This window comes from Gigantopelta aegis, chromosome 6 (genome assembly GCF_016097555.1).
Source record: "Gigantopelta aegis isolate Gae_Host chromosome 6, Gae_host_genome, whole genome shotgun sequence".
Lineage (NCBI taxonomy): Eukaryota > Metazoa > Mollusca > Gastropoda > Neomphalida > Peltospiridae > Gigantopelta > Gigantopelta aegis.
This window is the reverse complement of record NC_054704.1, coordinates 95,446,341-95,471,856: the sequence shown is the minus strand read 5'-3', so window position 1 is coordinate 95,471,856 and position 25,516 is coordinate 95,446,341. Positions and strand designations below refer to the sequence as shown.

The 25,516-nt window shown below is 37.0% G+C and overlaps 1 protein-coding gene across 1 annotated transcript in view; it reads right to left on the bottom strand.

Annotated features, from left to right (window-relative positions):
- Positions 1 to 10,586, bottom strand: part of LOC121374811 (kynurenine/alpha-aminoadipate aminotransferase, mitochondrial-like) — a 23,418-nt gene extending 12,832 nt beyond the window's left edge. Inside the window, exons 1-8 of the mRNA XM_041501923.1 lie at positions 10,262 to 10,586; positions 9,218 to 9,315; positions 8,361 to 8,448; positions 6,928 to 6,996; positions 5,192 to 5,324; positions 4,067 to 4,141; positions 2,961 to 3,224; positions 1,882 to 1,964 (exon numbers count right to left, since the gene is read on the bottom strand). Of these exons, the coding sequence (XP_041357857.1) occupies positions 1,882 to 1,964; positions 2,961 to 3,224; positions 4,067 to 4,141; positions 5,192 to 5,324; positions 6,928 to 6,996; positions 8,361 to 8,448; positions 9,218 to 9,315; positions 10,262 to 10,284 (833 nt within the window). The 5' untranslated portion in view covers positions 10,285 to 10,586. The remainder of the gene's footprint in view (positions 1 to 1,881; positions 1,965 to 2,960; positions 3,225 to 4,066; positions 4,142 to 5,191; positions 5,325 to 6,927; positions 6,997 to 8,360; positions 8,449 to 9,217; positions 9,316 to 10,261) is intronic.
- Positions 10,587 to 25,516: the final 14,930 nt, after the last annotated feature.

The window sequence follows — 25,516 nt, the reverse complement described above, 5'->3', positions numbered from 1 at the left end:
GTAGTAGTAGTAGTAGGAGCAGTAATAGTAGTAGTAGGAGGAGGAGGAGGAGCAGTAGTAGTAGTAGTAGTAGTAGTAGTAGTAGTAGCAGCAGTAGTAGTAGTAGTAGTAGTAGTAGTAGTAGTAGTAGTAGTAGTAGTAGTAGTAGTAGTAGTAGTAGTAGTAGTAGTAGTAGTAGTAGTAGTAGTAGTAGTAGCAGTAGTAGTAGTAGTAGTAGCAGGAGCAGTAGTAGTAGTAGTAGGATGAGGAGCAGCAGTAGTAGGAGTAGTAGTAGGAGCAGTAGTAGTAGTAGTAGTAGTAGGAGCAGTAGTAGTAGTAGTAGGAGATATAGTAGTGGTAGTAGTAGTAGTAGTAGTAGTAGGAGGAGGAGGAGGAGGAGCAGCAGCAGCAGTAGTAGTAGTAGGAGCAGCAATAGTAGTAGTAGTAGGAGCAGCAGTAGTAGTAGTAGTAGGAGGAGGAGCAGCAGCAGTAGTAGTAGTAGTAGTAGTAGTAGAAGCAGTAGTAGTAATAGTAGTAATAATAGTAGTAGTAGGAGGAGCAGTAGTAGTAGTAGTAGGAGTAGTAGTAGTAGTAGTAGTAGGAGTAGTAGGAGCAGTAGTAGTAGTAGTAGGAGCAGCAGTAGTAGTAGTAGTAGGAGCAGCAGCAGCAGTAGTAGTAGTAGAAGCAGTAGTAGTAATAGTAGTAATAATAGTAGTAGTAGGAGGAGCAGTAGTAGTAGTAGGAGTAGTAGTAGTAGGAGGAGGAGCAGCAGTAGTAGTAGTAGGAGGAGGAGCAGTAGTAGTAGTAGTAGTAACAGTAGCAGTAGTAGTAGTAGTAGTAACAGTAGTAGTAGTAGTAGTAGTAGTAGTAGTAGTAGTAGTAGTAGTAGTAGTAGTAGTAGTAGTAGTAGTAGTAGTAGTAGTAGTAGTAGTAGTAGTAGTAGTAGTAGTAGTAGTAGTAGTAGTAGTAGTAGTAGTAGTAGTAGTAGTAGGAGGAGTAGTAGTAGTAGGAGTAGTAGTAGTAGTAGTAGTAGTAGTAGTAGTAGTAGTAGCAGTAGCAGTAGTAGTAGTAGTAGTAGTAGTAGTAGTAGTAGTAGTAGCAGTAGTAGTAGTAGTAGTAGTAGTAGTAGTAGTAGTAGTAGTAGTAGTAGTAGTAGTAGTAGAGTAGTAGTAGTAGTAGTAGTAGTAGTAGTAGTAGTAGTAGTAGTAGTAGTAGTAGTAGTAGTAGTAGTAGTAGTAGTAGTAGTAGTAGTAGTAGTAGTAGTAGTAGTAGTAGGAGTAGTAGTAGTAGTAGTAGTAGTAGTAGTAGGAGTAGGAGCAGCAGTAGTAGTAGTAGTAGTAGTAGTAGTAGTAGTAGTAGCAGTAGTAGTAGTAGTAGTAGTAGTAGCAGTAGTAGTAGTAGTAGGAGGAGGTAGTAGTAGTAGTAGTAGGAGTAGGAGGAGCAGTAGTAGTAGTAGTAGTAGTAGTAGTAGTAGTAGTAGTAGTAGTAGTAGTAGTAGTAGTAGTAGTAGTAGTAGTAGTATAGTAGTAGTAGTAGTAGTAGTAGTAGTAGTAGTAGTAGTAGTAGTAGTAGTAGTAGTAGCAGTAGTAGTAGTAGTATAGTAGTAGTAGTAGTAGTAGTAGTAGTAAGTAGTAGTAGTAGGAGCAGTAGTAGTAGTAGTAGTAGTAGTAGTAGTAGTAGTAGTAGTAGTAGTAGAACAGTAGTAGTAATAGTAGTAGTAGTAGTAGTAGTAGTAGTAGTAGTAGTAGTAGTAGTAGTAGTAGTAGTAGTAGTAGTAGTAGTAGTAGTAGTAGTAGTAGTAGTAGTAGCAGCAGCAGCAGCAGCAGTAGTAGTAGTAGTAGTAGTAGTAGAAGCAGTAGTAGTAGTAATAGTACCACCCTCTCCCCCGGTAAACCGACGTACCCTGCTGATATAACCTTGGAAAACGAGTCCAGTCTAACTACTCGGCCATCCACGTCAAGAGACAGGAAGGTTGGAACCTTTGTCTGAAAACAACAAGAAACATGTCAGCCATCGGTCTTAAGACGGGTAGATACTGGGTTCGCATCCCACTACAAGCACTCACCGAAAATTAGTTTAAACAAACCAACCCGGACATGCAAGTCCTCTTCACACTCACTAACCACCAACAACTAAATTTCAGGGACAGACAGACCAGACAGCTGAGGTACATGCCATGGTCTGCGTGCTTGAACCCGTAATCGGATATAAAGAGAATTATTGGTTACTGTTTTAAGATATTGTCAAATTTCAAACATTTACAAACTTTGCAGTTGGTTTAAGTCCAGTTTATTTGGTGCCCAGGAACCTTTTCGAGAGTATATATACTGTCTCGAAAGTGACTTTATTAAACCATCTACATATTTGGTCATATCTTACTAGTTATCTTCTTTTTTTTAAATATGTAACTGAATTATGCCTTCGTAGTCATAATTTACAAGAAAAACAAAGTTAATATGTTAAAAAACAAAACAAAACAACAACAACAACCTACTTATTAATAATGTATAGTAACGAACGCTACTTAAAGAGGAACGTACATACAGTGTATAGTTCAATTCAGGTAATATGTGTGTCCCTGCCTTTAGTAGAACAACTGTCGTGTGACATTGTCTTTCAAGTTCTTGAGGGTCGAGATTTAGCTGACTTGGTAGAGCACTCGCCCAAAGTGTTTGCGTCGTAGGATCGAATCTATAGGTTGAAGCATGAGTTCGACCATACGCCGCCCCCCTTTCAATGGTTAGGGATAGTTTTAAGGTTTGGGTTAGTCTTAGTGCCTTTGATATAGAGAGGGTACGGGTCGAACTCTTTCCTATGTTGAATCCATTTTTAATTGTGTTTTATCACGTTCAAACCAGTGCTCCACGACTGATATCTATCGTAGTATGTACTGTCCTGTCTGTGAGAAAGGGCATACAAATTATCTCTAGTGGTGTAGTTAAATAAAACAAACTTTAAATGTGCATCAAAAGAAGTCTAACCGTGTTGAACTGCAGCATGTAGTATGGGTCATCTTCAACAATCAGTATGTTGTACATATGTGCTATTTTATAGATCTCGCGTTTTCTCGCTAGTGACCACGTGATTGCAGTTGGGTTGCTGGCGGAAGTGACGCAGTACAAGACCTGAGGGCGCTTCCCGTTTGTCTTTTCATTCCAGGTTGATAAGATCTTTTCCAGCATGGAAGGGATCATTCCTTGGTCGTCTGAAACTACTGCTACTGCTCTAGCTCCGAGTGGAACGATCTGTTAGGGAATATGGACAACCCAATCAACATAAGCATCAAAACAATATCGAATTTTAAAAATATAAAAAAAGAAGACAACATATATGCCCATTACTAATCTTATATCAGCATATCCAATAATGTACCTCTGCACAAGACTTATTCCATAAACATGACAGAGCCATCAGGGTAAGCAACCACGACTCACTGTTAGGCGTTTCGTCTACAGAAGAGAGCTGTTCTTAATCACGCTTTATGGTTTCAGTTCTGTCGGTGAGACGACTGCCACTTTTATAGTGCGCGCCAGTACAGTCTCCAAAACCTTTCTATAATCCGACTGCATCAAAAGTGTACCGATGGACTGGCACTAAATAATGCTAAAACTCATATAGATATGTTAAACCATACCAATTCTCATAACATTATTTTTGTTTACAATTTAAAAAAAATTTCTCAACAAATTGCTATCAAACTATAGATTAAACATCTTCCGTAAACAAAAGACGTCTAAATGCGTATGCGGAAGTGCGTAAAATGGTATTCCAAGCAAGGAACTATAAGTATTTGATAGGAATATTCCACAAATGATTTACAGGAAGAAAATGCTATAACAAATGAAGATCAATATAAAAAAAACCAACACAATAAAACCCTCTACACAACAACAAAAACACCTATAAATGTATTCTGACAAAGGCAGAATAAATACTGGAATTGAATTTTATTTTATTTAGAAAAAAAAAATTATTAAAAAAAATTAAATAAAAGAAACAGCTCCACAATAAACTGAAACAGCTCCACAATAAACTGTATCTTCAACCTTATTGACTGATAAATGCGATATAAATAATATATACTTACAGTACTAAAGAGAAGAGGGAAAGTGTATTCCTCGGTCAGGACCGCATCCCCACTGTTAAGAGTGGCAGTCATAACCTACACAAAACAAACATCATCCAGAAAATATCAAGGAAGTATTAAAAAAAACCCTATAAAAATTTAAATGGTGATAGGTACTACCCATATATTCTGCATCAGCATGCCAATGAAACGGCTTGCAGTAGTAGATCCAGTACTGTTTGTGAAAGAGGATCCAGCCTAAAACTTGGTTTCCTTAAAGTCTTTAACATGTCGTAGACGATCCGCAGATATTCTGTTACTATACATTTTAACACAGACCGTCAGTGACTATGTTCCTGTAAAATATGTCGTTAGTCTACGAAGATTTGTGACAGTCTACGGGCCGAACATCTGCAACATGTTACAAATGTTTATGGAAACCAGGCTTAACAGCTGATCAAGACACAGCTGAGCGAAGAAGACGCGAACAAAGTCGTCAAAAAGCCAAATATAACAGGTGCGTGTTCAGAAATTTTAGAGGTGGGTGGGGGGATGGATAGACTGTGGCGATCTAAGTTTATAGGTGGGGGTCGAGTCATGCTTCCCCGGAATATATATTGGGGGAAAAAAGGAGAAAATTTGCTTTACAACGGAGGGGTTTCGATCCCACCCCCACAACCCTGCACACGCACCTGTATAAAGTTATAGTTTGCAATATGAAGCAGTTGAATGCTAGGATGTGCTGGAGACTAAATGTATGATTTTGGATATTCTAACCACTCCCCACTCCCTCGCCCCATTAAAACTGTTCCAGGTGTGATCACATTATGAAATGTAGGGCAGGGAGGCACTTATTGTTTAAATACCCAACGCCCACAAACTAAAATGTTTTGTAAAGCACGTAAGGATAGAGGGAAAGATATGTTCCGACAATTCATAATTGGGAATTTCCCGCCTAAATTATTTATTAACTGTTGCAAGAGGGTCTGCATGAAGCAATTTAAATGAATGTTGTATATTAGTGTTTTCGTCGTGAGCGGGAGGGAGGGGTGAGAGGGTCCGGACCCCCCCCCCATCCCCCCATTCCCCTGGCCCCGCGCTTGGCTAACAGTAGCTACACACAACCATAAATCCTTGTAGTTAAACCTTGAAAATTCCTTCTGAACATCCTGTGTTGATAATAACATCAAGACTGCTGGGTCGTCTGCTATCGTCCAGTGTCGGTGGGTTGTGCAGTTGACGCTGTAGCTTAATCAGCCATTTTCTGAACTCGGGGTCACTGAAAGGAAATCGGAATATTTTGTTTAGGTTTTTTTCCATGAATCGTTAGAACTAGGAATTCACACAACCACAGACCACTCCCTAATTTTGTGCTCCCGCGTCACACCAAAACGAAATCTCAAAACTTTACAGAAGTTGTCCTCACCCACCCCCGAAACATAAAACCCGTGTGTGTCCAGGAAACAGTGCATAACTTGACTAGTTTCCCTCTTGATTTTTAACGTTAGGCGCACATACCAATTTAGCAGACGATCGCCAGGATTAAGCCCCCTGAACACGAACTGGTAAAGTGGCTGTTGGTTGTTTAAAAGAAAAGTTTATAGGACTATTTGATTAACTATCTTTTCCCTACCGCCCAGCACACTGTGTATAACAGTCTGCCATGATTATTGCAATACTTTATCTATGTTTAATACAGGGCGGGTTTCGTAGGAGGAAGAGGATAGGGATTCACGATATGTCATGTCATGTCATGTCATAGGGTTTTACGTGCACATTCAGAACAAGCTGTTGTAGCGCACGCATGTCGTGGGCACAAGAGCCGGCCTTGGCCGGCTCCTCCGTCCATGGTGGGGGGAGGGGAGAGGAGGGACCGCCTGCACTAGCAGGTGCAAGGGAGCACCAGCAGCAGGCGGGTGTGGGTGCAATCTAATTAAAATGAGCTCCAACTGGCTGTCTTTAGATCCACATGTAATAGTGGAGCTAATTTTAATTAGATTGATTAGCTCCACTATTACATGTGGATCTAACAGCAGCCAGTTGTAGCTCATGTCCACCAATCAAAACCTTACTTGCAGAATCATGCCAGTGATTTGAAAATAATTTGAAAATATTCCGAATTATTCTGAGGGTATACGATATGTTTCATGTGAATTACGAATGCCTTATTTATACCAGTAGAACTAATGTCCAGGAAACATTTCGTCTGTAAATAATAATTTAAATATTGACCAATCACACTTCGCCTTTTATAACGTTATTTGGGAGAATACAAATTCTAAAAATATCGGACGAGTCTATTTTAGTGGCCGCAATACAGCGAACCATACCAATACGTACGGGATAGGTTATCAGTCTTCAATTTTACATTAAAAATTATTTATTTATTTATAATAAAAAAACCTAAATCAGTCTTCAGTTTTACATTACAAATTATTTATTTTATAAAATAAAACATGTTTTAAGACATTCGTAATTCACACAAAACATGTCGTATACCCTCAGGATAATTCGGAATGTTTTAAAATTATTTTTAAATCACTGGCATGATTCTGCAAGTAAGGTTTTGATTGGTGGACATGAGCTACAACTGGCTGCTGTTAGATCCACATGTAATAGTGGAGCTAATTTTAATTAGATTGGTGGTGGTGGTGGTGGTGCTATGGAATTTGAATGGAGCAGTTAAATGCCAAAGAGAAAAGGGTGCGCAATTTTGATTGAGGGAATTTGGCGCAGTTTTGAACGGTCGGTCGAAAGGTAAATGGTCGAGCTAATATAGGTTTTGATATTATTGAATCGAGAGTAGCTCGTTAATTTTAGAGGGATGTTTCTTTTTATTCCCCTCAAAACTATATTGTGTTAGATCCGCCCTTTAGACTTACCCAGCAGAAGAACCATATTGCATAGCCGCTTCCATCGTGATTCCTGCTAGATGCAGTTTGCCGCCATCCCTGTAAGTAATACATGTTATGAGCATGGACGTACTTAAAAGAGAGAGAGAGAGAGAGAGAGAGAGAGAGAGAGAGAGAGAGAGAGAGAGAGAGAGAGAGCGAGCGAGCGCAAAGGACAGATGTTCCCCAACAAAAAATCTCAAATGCCGTTAATAGTTTAGAAATGTCCATATAAATAGTCTTGCTGGAGAAAACCCTGTATTGTTTTGTTTTTCGTTCCCATCATTTTAGGATAGATGGATATGATCATAATAACGAGACCGTCTATCTTTCGTGAACAGCTGGTATGATCACTGTTTTGATAGTGATTCACAAGCACCTGTCATGACACCTCTCATGCTATGCTTTTTGGCGTTTATTCATTGTCTATTACACAATTCATTCCATACTAAATTTTTTGACCTCTGATGACCTAATTGATCAACCAATCATGTACATGTAGCAATGCACATCAATCATTACTCCAAGCTACTACCTTCAGTTTGTGTGGTAATACATAATCCCACCATTTAAACTTTTATATTTATATGGCATTATGTTTCCCCTACCCTTAAGCATCGGAAATCCTGACAAACCTACATATCACAAAAATCGTGCCATTATATATTTTATGTCGCAACCAGTTAACTAAACCTGTTATTTTCCTTTTCTATTTGCATTTGCCTAAAAGTATACAAGAACTGTTTAAAATACTTGATAAACTACATTTACCGAAATGAGGGAGAAGTTTGATCAAAAAATGGCCCAGATTTTAAGCACGGCCCCAAAATGGTGACCGTTTGACATATGCTGACTTAATTAAAACATTTACGTTGTTTTAAATATGAATAGATAGTAGAGACAAGTAGCGTTAATATAAGGGGCCATTTGTTATTCTATCTGGTATATTGACTGAACTACAGACATTTTAGTTATCCCTACCCCTAATTTTTCCATGGCGCAGATTTTAACACTGTTATTAAAAAAACATCAACATTTTTCAAAATCGGAATAGATTTGGCAACTAAGAAATTAGACCTTTTAGACCTTTTCGGTTAAATACCCCCCCCCCCCCCCCCCCCCCTTAGCTCTTGGACTATATGCATGTCTCCATAAAGCAGCAGGTTTAAATGATTCAAATCAGTCTTTTGATAGCAGTCTTCCTAAAGAAGGGTCTGCAGCTGACAGCGATTCGTGGAAACAATCACAATACTAATGTTGTGCTCCTCTGCTGTGTTAATAAAATATTATACCAATTGTGGAAAGAAGATATTACCCCTTTAAGATCTGTACCACTACGGAAGCAGTCCAATATATCTAGATATCATGCGACCATGGTGGCTGAGGAAGAGGGTGGAGGGAGACGTGGGTGGGAGGGTGCCTACCTGAGTGTTAACGTAGACTCGATAATGGGGAATGTCTCTGGATTGGGATTACCCCGGGACAGGAAAATGGCGTCTTTGCTCATCATATCTGAAAGAAAGGAAATGCGAATATAATAACACCTCAGCACATTGTTTAGACATCGATTAATAGATGTCAAGTAGAGAGAGAGAGAGAGAGAGAGAGAGAGAGAGAGAGAGAGAGAGAGAGAGAGAGAGAGAGAGAGAGAGAGAGAGAGAGAGAGATAGGGAGAGAGAAGAGAGAGACACAGAGAGAGAGAGAGAGAGAGAGAGAGAGAGAGAGAGAGAGAGAGAGAGAGAGAGAGAGAGAGAGAGAGAGAGAGTGAGTGAGGAGGAGGAGGAGGAGGGGGGAGGGGGAAATAGAAAAGAGAGGAGAGAGGGAGAGGGGGAAATAGAAAATAGAGGAGGGAGGGAGAGGGAGAGATAGGGGGAGGGAGGGACGGAGAGATAGGGGGGGGAGGGAGGGACGGAGAGAAGAGAGACAGAGAGACTGATACCGCCTGATTTGCACATATTAAATACATATTTTAACAGACAAAAAAAGCGGGCGCCACTGCCTTTGATATGCCAGTCGTAAAGTGCAGGTCAGAATAATATTGGATGATATTGGATCTTTAAATAATAAATCAATTGATTTTCATAACAACAGTTGAAAACTCCATTAAAGTTATGTGAAATTTATAATAATTATTATTATGATAGTGATAATGATGATGATGATGATAATAATAATATCATCATCATCATCGTTGTTGTTGTTGTTGTTATCATCATCATATGATGATGATCATGATGATTATTATGATCATGATTATGTTTATTATTATTATATCACTTACCATAGCTGGCTCTTAAAGCAGGTGTGGTCCGTCTCTTGCTGATCGTGCTGAGAAAGATGTTATAGTCCGAAATTCGAGTGTCGTGCAAACTGTTCACTCTAAAACACATACAGCGTTAATACATGTATTGAAGTTTAAATTATTCCTTTTTTGTATTTTCGATAAGAGTAGTCTATATGGCGGCAGCGGGTTTCTCGTTTCGCTGTTAACCAAATTGCGATATATCTATGTGTTAGATACTATATAGATGTAGCTTACATTAATCAGGCCCATGGGAATTATATTTGGCGTGGCAGGCGTGGGCATAACCTTTTGTGGCGGATCAGTCTCTCTACTGTGTGTGTGTGTGTGTGTGTGTGTGTGTGTGTGGGGGGGGGGGGGGGGGGGGGGGGAAGAGCACAAACCACATATTTATCTTTATATAGGGAAGGACCGTATATTTTCAACCTCATTTCGGTTAAGCCTAATACCGGACAATTTTCCAAATGATTAAGCGCTCATAAATAACTTTCACACAACTAAATTATTATTTCAAGACAGAATCTATATTTCCAGGAATTACAGTGAAACATTTGTCCAGAACAGCATTTTAGAATCGTAACTGGATATCGCATTAACATGTATTAAAATGGATTAAGTGAATCATCCACGCTGAATTTTAACACTTACACCGTTATTAAAAATGACCACAATACATATCCATCCCCAAAATAACAACAGATAGACAGACTGACAGATAGACAGACATATAGTGAATGAAAACATGCATGAATGTAAGTATGAATGAATGTATGAGTGGATGAATGAATGAATGAATGAATGAATGAACGAACGAACAAACTTAACATAAAAATTAATATTACATACTCGTTAATATAGACAGACAGACAGACAGACAGACAGACAGACATAGATAGATAGATATATAGACATATAGAGAATGGAAAAATGTAAGTATGAATGAAGGAATGTATGAATGAACGAATGAATGAATGAATGAATGAATGAATGAACAAACTTAACATCAAAATTAATATTACTTACTCGTTAATATTCATATCTGCCATCACTGAAGTATAATATAATGTAACTGAGCTGTACAAAATGCTCGGAAACGAAAAGCTGAAGTAGATATAAATGACTTGTGTGTATTTGACTTCGTATTTCTGTCCACAATCCAAAGGATAAGTCGCAACCTATCTAGACTTGGACATGTCTATGGCATTGTTTGTATACAAAGGGGATCTAGTTCAGGAATTAGCGCATCTTGTGGGTGGGGTCCTAATTTATATTAAATTTAATTTAAGGAAAGAAAAGGAAAGTGAAGTTGCCTAAACCAAAGAAAAGGAAAACAAAAAGGAAAATATAGTGAAAACACTATTTTATAAAAGAAAATAATTGATATATTTTGCAGTAATAAAATATTTCAAATGATTGGGTAAACAATAATGGGGCTTCAATAAATAAAAACATTTTCAAAATGGACCGAGCCAGGCCATGATGATGTCGTGACTGTAAATACAGACGTAATTAACCGTGAGGCGAGTGCAGCACGGGCCCGTCAGAACGACGTCTGCACGGGAAAGCCTTAAAGGGACTGTCCTGAGTTTGTTGCATTGTAAGATGTTTCCGACTAATAAAATATTTCTACGATTAAACTTACATATTAAATATATTTTCTTGTTTAGAATATCAGTGTCTGTATATTCAATGTGTTTCTGGTCGTCTTAATATTTGTAAGAAGCCCAAACTGGATTTTGTTTTATGTACGAAAAAAAAATATTTTAAGAAAAAAAAGAAATTTAACCTAAAGTAGTGTCGGAAATAAAATAAAATTATTTTTGTCAATTATTTCTTTCATATTAAACTGACAAATAAATATTTAGTAAATACCTATTTAATGATACTCTACCTAATTTAGCATTTACTTGTTTGGGCTCTCATTGATGTACAAGGTGGTGTTTACTCTTGAAATTAAAATAAAGATGTCGGTAAACAGGAAATTTGTGACCATTATTGGAACAAACCATAACACATTTTGATGGATATGTATCAATTTCATTTACCCGTAAACAAACTGCAAGATAACTGATTATTTTGAATTGCAGCATAAATTATTAATTTTGACCAGCATATTTAGTGAATATAAATTCAATATAATTACAGTAGAAATGTACACAATCTTGCAACCACTTAAAGGTGCTATATCATAAGTTATATGTGATCATCTGTTTGTAATAAAGATTCTCCAATAAACTGTATTTTCTACTAGTAGATAAAATTATTTCCTATAATCATAATTATGGGCATGTAGTTAAAGGTGTAGTCTTTAACTGTTAAAGCAAAATTTAATAAAAACATGATTTGCAATAGTTGTCATTATGCAGCTTTGAGATAGCACCTTTAATATCGGAAAATATATCACAAACTCAAAATGGTTCTTGACAGTTTTGCTAAAAAGTTACTTGTAAATGTCTACAAATATTTTTTTTGGAGAGGATTAGGGGTAAACCATCATCAGAAACGGTCCCTCACATATTGTAACAGCAATGAAATTGACATATGTTGACCAAACTTTGTTATAGTCTGTTCCAATAAAGTTCACAAATCACCTGTTTACTGACGTATTTCTTTTAATTTCAAGAGTAAACACCACCTTGTACATCAATGAGAGCCAAACAAGTAAATGCTAAATTAGGTAGACTATAATTAAATATATATTTACAAAATATTTACTTGTCTGTTTAATATGTAAGAAATAATCGACGAAATTTTTTTTTATTCTGTTTCCAACAGTACTATAGTACAAATATTAGAACGATCAGAAACACGTTTACTATACAGCCACTAATATTTTATGCAGAATTTTTGTTTACAACCGTTAAAAAGTCTCTGTTAGTCGATAACACGTTAAAAATTGCAGCAAACTGAGGAATGACCCTTTAAAGACGCAGACCCTAGTTTCAGTCGGTGAACATGTACACTAAGATTAGTTAATCTACAAACAGGCAGCATATCTCGATAAGGTTATAACAGAGAAAAGCTCAAGTCTGTGATGTTTAAATGGGAAAATACCATCGAAAAGTAATTACAGCTTGTCTCAATAACCACCATTTCTCAGACGAACGTGCGTTTTAAAAATTATGACAAATGCATTTCGGAGTATTACAAAAACCTAGATGACCAGAACCACTTTAGGGATACGAAAATGTATATTTTAAATGATAAAATGTAGACCTAAGTACTTCTAATTTAAATTATCAAAATCGGTTTTAAAAATGAAAAAACACGTCGTAGTGTTTAAAAACTAGGGACTACCACTTTAAATATAAATAAAATAATGGATACTATCTCGGTGGCGTAGTGGTTAAGCCACTGAAATTAAAGCTATAGGTGGTGGGTTCGTATCCTGGTTCTGGCTTTCACTCAGAACGAGCTTAAATTGCTAGGTTGATTGTAACATATTACAAACAAAAACAAAAAAACAACATCAACAAACAAATGGATCAGGCAAAATTTCCTCAACTTTCAAGGCCTTCTCCATAATACATATACGTCCTGACAGTAACATATTTATACAATTTAAATATGAACAGAAACTAATATTATTGAAGAAATAAAGAAAGAAATAAAGAAAGAAAGAAAAAAGAAGGAAAGAAAGAAAAAATGCAATAAAAGATCTCCACAATCAAAACACAAACAACGCATCGCAATATGATTAAAAAGTTAGTTTGTTTTATTTAACGACACCACTAGCGCACATTGATTTATTAATCATCGGCTACTGGATGTCAAACATTTAGTAATTTTGAAATATGGTCTTAAAGAGAAAACCCGCTACATGTGTCCATTAGTAGCAAGGGATCTTTTATATGCACCATCCCACAGACAGGATAGCACATACCACGGCCTTTGATATACCAGATATGGTGCACTGGCTGGAACGAGAAATAGCCCAATGGACCCATAGATGGGGATCGATCCCAGACCGACCACACATCAAGCGAGTGCTTTTCCACTGGACTAAAGTTTGCTTTAAAGGCGAGATACCCTACTTTTTAAACACTAAGGTATATTTGTTTACTATTAGAACCATTTTTGATAACTGAAATCATACTTTACTTTGATTTTATTGTTTAAATTATCCATTTCCATTCATTCAATTTTTTTTTGGTCATCCTGGTGTTTTTAATATCACAAAATGCATCTCATATTTTTAAAAACGCACGTGCGCCTAAGAAGTAACAGTTATGGAGTCGAGTTTTAGTCCATTTTTAGAGGGTATTTCACCACTTCAAAGTCACAGACTCCTGTTTCACTCAATTGTAACTTCATCCAAATTTGTTACAGGTTTGTAGATTAACTAAACTTAGTGTAAATTTTCACAGGTTGAAACTAGGGTATGTCCCTTTAAAGTTTGTTTTGTTCAACGACTCATAGTCATCAGAGGAAAGCCTCTACATTTTCCCATTAGCTGTAAGGGATCTTTTATATGCACTTTCCCACAGACAGGAAAGCACATACCACGGCCTTTGATCAGGTGTGGTGCACTGGTTGGAACGAGAATCCATTGGGCTACACCCCGCCTCCTTCTAAACGGTCAAAATGCATATTTGCAAACATTATCCATGAGGAATATTTTATTCTATACTGAGAGGCATAAATAACGCAATGGGTATTTCACTGAATAATCTCTTATAGAAATGTCAGATCATATATATTAAGTATGCGGACAAATGACATATTGCTAATAACTGTAATTGAAAGAGGATTTTGTTCAAATCAGATTTTTTTTGGAATAAAATGATTTTTCAGCAAAAAACATAGCTTGTGTGTTTATTGAAACAACACAGCATTGCTAATGAAAATTATTTTGCATGTGCATTGCCTGCTCTCGTCTCCCTATAAAAGCAACAATTTTTTTGTGTTTTGTGGTTTTTTTTAATATGTCATGTTAAGTGATGTTAAAAATTGCTGTTTTATTGTAGTCTGTCCTTCTGTACCCTGCCAGAAGCATTATGACGTCATACTTGTACACACAGCTACATGTGGAATGTCGGTGTTAAATGAAATCAAGAATTCGAAAGATGGCTGTCATCATCGCGACCCTTGCTTAAGTTCACTAAATAATGGCCTTATAATACTAGACATCCTGACCTCCCATACCCTCACCCCCACCTAAAATTATATATAGGCCTATACATATATCCTAAAATATATTTAATAACCCCACCAACTACTAGTACCCTATAACATTGACCATATAATAAGTGTCATAAGCATACGCGACAAGGAGCCGGGGGGGGGGGGGGGGGGGGATCTTAAAATTTTGGCAAAAACGATAAAGATATTCGAGCAAAATGTGCTAACCTGAGACCTTTTAACCATGTATTTTAATCATTCTACCCTCAAAATTAGTTATAATCTATATACAAATGCGTTTACAACCCTATATAGTTGTTTAGCAGTATTGCTAATATAAATAAATGTTGTTATCCAGATTCGATTATTTTCGTTTAAAAAACTCAGCTGCCAAAAAGAAAAAAAAAAGGAAGCTCGTGCGCCTATGACAATTGTTCTCTGCGGTAACATAGACGTACGGACTCCCATTTTTGTAGGGAGGAAGGCCGTTTTTTGCCCGGATTAATCAAAAGTGCTCGATTCTGGATTACAACGTTTGTTCATATTAGCATTACTGCCAGACAGATATATAGGCTTGCAAACGAATCGCCACGCATTTTTACTGCCCCCCCCCCCCCCCCCTGCACCCCCGTCTCGTACGCTTATGCACGGTAACATAATATGTATTTCTTTGAAAGTGTTTGGTAGCTCGAGTAACCTCCAGCCCTACCCCTTAGTGATGTTGATATTTTTGGGTACACATATCAATATCAATACGTGGTACTGCTGGAGGTGACTCGAGCTATGTTTGTTACCCGTAGTATAGGCTTATACATTTATTATATATCTGCATTATAAGTCCAATATGTAACTTACGCTTTTGTTATAAATGTTTGGATTGGTTCAAATAATGTCATGTGTCTTTTAACGTTCACCGGCCTCGGTAGCGTCATGGTTAGGCCATCGGTCTACAGGCTGGTAGGCATTGGGTTCGGATCCCAATCGAGGCATGGGATTTTTAATCCAGATACCGACTCCAAATTCTGAGTGAGTGCTCCGCAAGGCTCAATGGGTAGGTGTAAACCACTTGCATTGACCAGTGATCCATACCTGGTTCAGCAAAGGCCATGGTTTGTGCTATCCTGCCTGTGGGAAGCGCAAATAAAAGATCCCTTGCTGTCTGTCGTAAAAGAGTAACCTATGTGGCGACAGCGGGTTTCCTCTAAAAAAAACCAGTGTCAGAATGACCATATGTTTGACGTCCAATAGCCGATGATAAGATAAAAAAAACAATGTGCTCTAGTGGCGTAGTTAAATAAAACAAAACTTTACTTTTTTTAACGTTCTATCCTTTGTTAAGTGCAGGGACGTAACATCGTGTTGCAGCAGGACAATGCTCACCCACACATCGCACGTCACCAATTTAACATGTCTGGGATGAAATGGAACGACGTTTACGACGTAACCAGAATCTGCCGATAACGCTTGCCCATTTGAGGCAAGCTTTGATTCAGATATGGAACAATATCCCACAAGCCTTTTTTCAACCGTCTGATGTCTATGCTCGTCGTTGCCAAGCCTGTATCAACACTAATGGTGGTCACACACGATACTGACTCAGTGAATTAACTTTTCAGACCACCCCTCTTTTAGGCCGTGCCATAGTGCCTAGTGTTAACATGTATGTGTTTTGAAGTTGAATGCTCAATAAGTAAACATTTATAACACAGATTACCAAACATCATGTTGTTATTTTCTAAACTAAAAAAAAAAAACCCACTGTTAATGATGCACAGTTACTGTCTTCCGTTAGTAGGTCCGAAGCCAACATGTCGAGTGGGGGGTTCGACTAGGTATTTGCTGGAGCCTTTTGGATACTAATATGAAGTTGTTTATTGAGCTTTGATTGGGAGTCCAGGAGTATACTCCCCAGAAATATTTAAACCTCTGTAAGCCTAAAACGTGTTTTCCTGGCATATGAAACTTAAACATTGATATTTTAAAACAATGACTATTTTGTAGATTGTATTTTTGTTATTAAGGTTATTTTTTTTTATATAAATAAGGTATTGCTTCCCATTTAATTTTTGTCACTGATTCATTCAAATGGTATCTACATGTTGGCTGGAAAACATTTTGTAATGCATGTACTTGGAAATAACCGGCATGATAAAGGAACTTCTCGTATGCCAAAGTGACAGAAAAATATTGCTTGATATATATGGAAACCAGTGTCGATTAGAATCTTTATATAAAGATGAAGGCGTGAACAGGATTACTTTCTGTTGTTAACCTTTATATAAAGATGAAGGCGTGAACAGGATTACTTTCTGTTGTTAACCTTTATATAAAGATGAAGGCGTGAACAGGATTACTTTCTGTTGTTAACCTTTATATAAAGATCAAGGCGTGAACAGGATTACTTTCTGTTGTTAACCTTTATATAAAGATCAAGGCATGAACAGGATTACTTTCTATTGTTAACCTTTTATTTCTAAAAATGGATGGGCGGGATTTAGGTAGAAAACTTTACTTTTATTTCTAAAAATGGAAGATGAACTGCTGTCACTGTCATGTAATTATCGAATGCTACGAGGTCATCAATATAGCAGAAAGGTATAATTAAACATTTTTGCTACATGTGGGTTTCTTTGTTTTAAAATTGCCAGGGGCCCATTTCACTCCCCACTCCCACCAAATACGGGCCTGTATATATATATATATATATATATATATATATATATATATATATATATATATATATATATATATATAAATTATAAATAAATAAAATAATAATGTTTAAAATAGTTTGTATAAAACACACGCACGCACGCGCACGCACACACACACACACACACACAACTACACACAACCACACCAGGTCCATAGTGACAACACAACACCGACAAGACAACTTATTTGTACTTAGGGCAGGGAACTAGTTTAGGAGCCTGGTGATCCAGTATAAAATGAAACTATCGGTACATAGTGTTTCTAAAGTGTGGTAAAAACAGTGTGATACAAAATGTGTGTTTAAACAGGGAAATACCGTCCAAGAAATAACTAGAGATTGTCTCGATAACTATTACGTTTCAGACGAATGTGCGTTTTTAGAATGACAAAAAAGCCTTTTTGAGCTATTACACAAATCTAGATGACCAGAACCACGTCAGGTGTACGAAAATTGACATACTAAATAATAAAATTTAAGTATTTTTAATTTAAATTATATAAAAAAACCCGGCTTTAATTGTGAAAAATACGTGTATAAAAACTAAGGTCTGTCATTTTAAAAGTATCATATTATAGACACAGTTGGTGAGGTCAGAAAGGATTTTATCCCCTGTGCAAGTGCGTGTATGTATGTAATATTTAAACCTGATATAAAAAATATATATTATACAGGTATATTCATATAGATACACACAATATCTGGAGTGAGGGGTGGGGGATTCCTAGTGGAGGAGGGCACACTATATAATTATAACGGGGAGCGGCCTCGGTGGCGTAGTGGTTAGGCCATCGGTCTACAGGCTGGTAGGTACTGGGTTCGGATCCCAGTCGAGGCATGGGATTTTTAATCCAGATACCGACTCCAAACCCTGAGTGAGTGCATCGCAAGGCTCAATGGGTAAACCACTTGCGCCGACCAATGGTCCATAACTGGTTCAACAAAGGCCATGGTTTGTGCTATCCTGCCTGTGGGAAGCGCAAATAAAAAATCCCTTGCTGCTAATCGGAAAGAGTAGCCCATGTAGTGGCGACAGCGGGTTTCCTCTCAAAATCTGTGTGGTCTGACGCCATATAACCGTAAATAAAATGTGTTGAGTGCGTCGTTAAATAAAACATTTCTTTCTTACTTTTTTATAATGGGGAGATACAAGCCAAATTTTTATATTTATATATATATAGAGTTGGTAAAAATAAACCGTACACTTATATCCCCCTCCCACCGATTCCTACACAATGTGCAGCATAGTTTATAGGCTCGACGTCGTCGGTTCAAACAGTTGAGTTATTATATATATTGGCAAACAGTTGAATCTGGTTCAGTGTTAATTATGTATTAATAACCACGTGTTACGTCCCATAGTTTACGACCGACAGATGTTCACCACGTAGGTAACAAATGCGTAGTTAAACTGCTAATGTATATATTAAAACCAAACAAAAACAACTAAGTAACGCATACTCAAACAACAACAACTGACAATTTGTCACGCTATCAGTATAAACAGTTTATTGAAAAATGGTTTTCGGGTGGGGAGGGGAGGGGGGCATTTTGTTATTTCAGCAAAATGCTATTTGAAAACAAAATCTGTTGTCATAAGCATACGAGACCCCCCCCCCCCCCCCCCCCCCCCGTGTTGGAGCAAATCCCCTCCAATTCAATAAATATAGAATTTGGCAGGTATAGAACTATTAACAGACCACAGAGAGAAAACACACAAAAACCATTCAGTCATCAAAAAAAGAGAGTACATTTGTGGATTTGGTGGCACTCTAACTTCCACACACTGGTCTTCAACATCAATAGTAGCTAAATATACAGTAACCGTATCATGGGGAAATTGTTTATTACCCTGTCAAGTGTCATCGTGTACCTATGCTAGCTAACATTATAAAATCTGTCGCCAACACAATTGGCTGTAAAATAAGTTGTGCTGACGCTACGCTGTATCCAATCTGACGCTATATTACATACATACAAATAATGCAAGATGGGTGAAATTCTCACTTTCCAACCGGGAATAAAACGTATTGCGTAGGCTGCTGTTGAAACCAAACAAAAACAACTAAGTAACGCATACTCAAACAACAACTGACAACTTGTCACGCTATCAGTATCAACAGTTTATTGAAAAATGGTTTTCGGTGGGGGGGGGGGGGGGGGGGGGGGGCATTTTTGTTATATCAGCAAAATGCTATTTGAAAACAAAATCTGTTGTCATAAGCATACGAGACACCCCCCCCCCCCCCCCTCCCCGTGTTGGAGCAAATCCCCTCCAATTCGGGCAAAAACGATAGAGAGATTCGGAGAAAATGAGCTGGCCTGGGACATTTTATTTCACCATGTATTTCCATCATTCTACACACAATATTAGTTGTAATGTCAAAATTACCAAATGTTAGACATCCAACAGCAGATGGAAGGAAGGATAGGATATGTTTTTATTTAACGACGCACTCAACACATTTTATTTACGGTTGTATGGGGTCGGATGATTATTAAATCAATATGCTTTATCTTTGATGTCGTTAAACACCCGCCCCCCAACTTTACCCTTTCCAAACGAAATAATATTTATTTGAATTTGTCGATTTTAAGACGTAAAATTAAGAAGTGAAAACGTTCATTGTCTACTTTAGTATATTTTATTTAAAAAATATATACATGATTAATGTGTTACTATTATCCTGTTCAATTATCTAGACTCAAAGTTTTTTGCAAATGTTACGTTTATGTCCTATTCGATATTTGTGGGTTTTTTTGCATTTACATGAAAACAAACCCAAACCCCGACAGGTTTTATATACAAATCATCATATAAAATGCACGAAGTTGACTTAATTCCACTTTTTTAACAATCTCTGTGTCTTTTGAATGCACGTTATTTCTCCTATAAATAACTAAGGTCATTTGCATATCAAAAGCATCATTCTATAGTGCGTTTCAAACTAATGTTCGGTTCTATCGTCCTATCCGCACAAATCGTAGTATGACCTATATTTAAGAAAATATCTGTAAACATGAAGCAGTTTGAAAAAAAAAAATGTATCAAATATTATAATTATATTGTGGAATACACAAGCGCGCGCGCTGAAGGGAGAGAGAGAGAGAGAGAGAGAGAGAGAGAGAGAGAGAGAGAGAGAGAGAGAGAGAGAGAGAGACGTCGTTTATGTAACGACGCACTCAACATATTTTAATCTATGGTTATATGGTTATAGGGAGAGAGAGAGAAGAATATAGTATGCATGCGATTGGTGGAGGTGTGACCCTCTGCACAACCCCAACCCCACTTAAGGCTTCTTTTGTATATGGAGCGGGACGTAGCTCAGAGGTAAAGCGTTCGCTCATGGTAGGTCGACTGATCGATCCCACATGGTGGACCCAATGGGTTGTGTCTAGTTCCAGCCTGTGCACCACAACTGATGTATAAAGGCTGTGGTATGTGCTATCCTGTCTATGGGATGGTGCATATAAAACGTCCCTTATTGCTTATCAAAATTGCTTATCGGAAACAGTGGCCCATGTGGCGGTAGCGAGTTTCTTTCTCACTGTCATAATGCTCCTTAACCGTTTTGTCTGACGCCACATAAACGTATATCAAATGCGTTGAGTGTGTCGTTAAATATATATATATGCATGTCTATATGCATTTCTAGTCGATTAGTTTATAGGTTGTTAGGTTGTTTGATAGTGAATGATATGGAAATAAATTGTTTTTGGTGTTAAAGAGTTCATGCATACATTAAAGTAATACTCCTGATGGGTATGGAGAAATAACTTAATCAGTCGACGAACTCATTTCTTCATCACTATCTTCGTTAAGGGGGACTATCACAGGGGGTATTTTATTTCTTATAAACTATTTTGTTTTCTAAAATCTTCTTCGATCTTTATTACATGTTTAACTGCGTCAGAGAAGTGTGTAGGTATGCCAGAGTTCAATGCATGTGCAAGTTCTCTCCGCACCGTGGTCATTTTACCATCATTATGACGAGCTATGTGCCCTTTGACTTGACTCCAGATCAGTTCTATTGGATTGAGTTCAGAATGTCTTGGCGGCAGTCTTAGACACAAGTGCCCATGGCGTTCAGCAATATCATCGGTAACAAATTGCTTTGCACATTTGTTACTTTTCACAAGTTCATAAAGAACTGGCTTTGTCATGTTACTCTCAAAAGGTATATTTTTATTTCGTAGTCACGACTGAATTTCTTCCTTTTTAGCGTTTAGTGCAGGACATCGTGTAATCTCAGTTAATTTGTTGTGGTAGCTTGCGTTATCCATGACGATAACAGAAGGTTCTGGTAGAGAAGGCATAAGTTGTTCTTCAAACCATTTGATGAAATTTTCATGATTCATCTCACCATGATAGTCTCCGTCTGTTTTTTTTGCCTCAAAGATCAATTCACAGCCATTTATCAATCCATATTTATCACAGCCAGCATGACAAATAATAAGTCTTTTTCACTTCCCAGTCACCGAACAGAGTTTAGGAACTCGATCAGCAGCGTCTGATTTCGGCAGGTGATTGGCGGTACTTGTGCCCGGGTGGATATCTGTCCAGTGGTGGGATGTTGTGTGGTTGACATTCACTCATCTTGATGCACTATTAAATACCCCTGTTCTCGTAAACTGGATATTTCATGGAGATAGGACAGTCTCCTGTCTGATATAGTGGCGTCCTCAAAAATCACTTTTCCGGTTGTAGACATATGTTGGTATTTAAAATCGAGGTCATGGAGTGTTCTTCGTAAAGTTGATATGGATATGTTGATTCCACATTCCTCCCTTAAAGCCACGTTAATCTTATGTAATGTAGGTAATTCGCCCTCTCTATAAAATATGTATACTCGTCGTCTAATAACATCTTTATCAAATAAATCGATAAGTTTTCGGTCGCGTTTTTTAACAGTGATTTCTGTGCTTGGATTCGTAGAGCTTAGATTTTTCACAGTTCTTTTTACTGTTGAAACCGAAACTTTAAGTGCAGCGGCAACTCGATCGACAATTCGATAAGAAGCATACCTAGGTCTACCGCGCTGATATTCATCTTCAAAATAATCGAAAACGTTCTTAATACACGATTTTACATCAACTGAAGTGTTTTTCGATTTACCCATATTTTTCCTCAAATAACAATAACAAGAATGTCGACTAATACATTTTCAATGAATTTATATACCCTACCTAACTTGTATTTTACGTGGTTTACACATTGCTACAAAAGCACGTGCAGTCATAGATCGAAATAATGATGTTATTGACCAAGCAATGCTATCGTATTTTGAACATTCAGGGCTGTGTCTGCGGGATGAAAAGGTGGTTGAACCCATACGAGTCCGAACAATAGCCCTTTGGTTTTTCGCATTACAAATGTAACCCCCAACCCCCAAACCCCAGCCCCTAGCACCACCCTAAATACTATATATATATATATATATATATATATATATATATATATATATATATATATATATATATATATATATATATATATATATATACATACGTATGACTTCCCAATTTAGAAGCAAATTAAATAACATTTTAATTATTATTTGATGTTGGTGGCCTTTGACATTCCCCCCCCCCCCCCCCCCCCCTGGTCTTCTGGGTCCGGCCCTGCATTAAATTTATTTATAAATTTGGAAAGCACATTCCTGCGGTGTGTGAGGTGATTTGTGTTTATTACTGTGCTACACCTCAGTTGTGTTAAGTTAGGTATGGTATGCTAATATATAATTGATATAATAAGATAAAAATACATAATACATTAGCTAAATTTATTAAATATAATGCACCTACAAGAAAGGGTTACATGTTCTGTTTGTTTACATCTATGTTTAACGGAAAGATTAGACAATGCTGTTACACACTGCAAAACAATAATAACCTTGATTTAGTGAAACAAGCTATAATGGCCTTCACGTAGCCTCAGATCCCAATGTTTTGATATGCAAATGACCTTAGTTATTTATAGGAGAAATAACGTGCATTCAAAAGACACAGAGATTTTTAAAAAGTGGAATTAAGTCAACTTCGTGCATTTTATATGATGATTTGTATATAAAACCTGTCGGGGTTTGGGTTTGTTTTCATGTAAATGCAAAGAAAACAAATATCGAATAGGACATAAACGTAACATTTGCAAAAAACTCTGGGTCTAAATAATTGAACAAGATAATAGTAAACAAACTAAACTTTGAAAGTTCTACTAACACTTTATAAAATATCAATTCTGAAATAGGAAGGTACGACTGTCGATAATACAATGTCAAGATCAAACCGGTCTTAACTCAAGACTCTAGTACCGTATCCTCAACCGAACGTTCTTCGTACAGCGCAAGATTTCTCTTTTAATTTTTTGAGACGAACCCATTTGAAATCGGCAAACGCACGTGTTAACTGAAACTGACAACAGGCTGTCGTTTGTGCTTTGCCGAGCTATGGCGGCACAGGCGACGAATCAAGCGTATACGTTTGACGATATCCGTTCATAGCGAACACACACGACTTTTTCAAAAGTGCATTTGAGCTTGTATTTCACATTTGTACATGATGTTATACTATGGTAACCAGAGAATGTAACTTTAATAGAACAGATAATTACAGAGGAAGGAAGGAAGGAAATGTTTTATTTAACGACGTACTCAAACACATTTTATTTCCGGTTATATGGCGTCAGACATATGGTTAAGGACCACACAGATATTGAGAGAGAATTACAGAGGAATTACTCTAGTTAACTTTTTGGGAAGACCATTTACCTCTATCCTAAATAACAAATTAATAGATTTCGATAGACAGAATAATGTTATCTCAGACGCACAGAAAATATCTGTCCACCATAGTTAAAGTTTGTCTTGTTTAACGACACCACTAGAGCACGTTGATTAATTAATCATTGGCTATTTGATGTCAAATATTTGGTAATTCTGACACGTAGTTATCAGAGTAAACCCGCTACATTTTTCTTAATGCAGCAAGGGATCTTTTATATGCACTTTCTCACAGACAGAAACGCAAATAACACTGCCTTTGACCAGTTGTGGTGCACTGATTGGACTGTCCACTATAGATGCCATTTTTACTTTACAATACTTAATAACAAGAACGCTGAAGAATCGAAATCGCTTTTATTGTTTTTGTGTATATTATAGCAATGCTTTCAATTTTGCTAATAAACCTGTGATATAAAATAACTCAACAGGGCCTGGAGGGTAGAATGTTTACTATAATATGGTCTTTTTATTACAGTGTTAAATGTTGTGTAAACTATAATAATGTACTTTCAGACCTTTTTTGTATGCAAGAACTGTTTATTTCTGGGAGAGGTTTTGTCTCCAGTACTATTTTCTATGTATGTGAATGATTGTAAAATACAGTTGCTATCAAATACCGGCCCCTGATTTGAGATACAAATGCTAAACATATTTTCAATAATGTATGCTGATGACATGGTGCTGCTGGCTGAAACGCAAGAGGGATCTTAAGTATGATTTCACTGTAAATACAACTAAGACAAAGATTGTGGTTTGTAGAAATGGAGATAAAGTACGAAACAATGAGAAATGGTTTTATAACGGTTGCCAAATAGACGTTTTACATTAATTTAATTACCTAAGCATATTATTATTTGACAATGGCAAATTTAGTCGTACACAGAAAAGAGTAGCTGAACAGGGTCGAACAGCTTTATTTTCAGTACTGAATGTGTGTAATAAGAATTGTTTTAATTTAATATTGAAAGAATGCAATCTGTATTCGACATATGTTAATAGTATTCTTAGTAACGGATCTTAAGTGTGTGGTTTTCATCCTCGCCAAGACATTAAACAAATCCATACACAGTTCTGTAAAAGACTATTAGGGGTACAAATAGATCTCGTAATGATTTTGTTTATAGTGAATTAGGACGATTCACAATGTGAAACCAGTGTCGATTAGAATCTTTATATAAAGATGAAGGCGTGAACAGGATTACTTTCTGTTGTTAACCTTTATATAAAGATCAAGGCGAGAACAGGATTACTTTCTGTTAACCTTTATATAAAGATCAAGGCGTGAACAGGATTACTTTCTGTTATTAACCTTTATATAAAGATGAAGGCGTGAACAGGATTACTTTCTGTTGTTAACCTTTATATAAAGATGAAGGCGTGAACAGGATTACTTTCTGTTGTTAACCTTTATATAAAGATCAAGGCGTGAACAGGATTACTTTCTGTTGTTAACCTTTATATAAAGATGAAGGCGTGAACAGGATTACTTTCTGTTAACCTTTATATAAAGATCAAGGCATGAACAGGATTACTTTGTTGTTAATCTTTATATAAAGATCAAGGCATGAACAGGATTACTTTCTGTTGTTAACCTTTATATAAAGATCAAGGCATGAACAGGATTACTTTCTGTTGTTAATCTTTATATAAAGATCAAGGCAT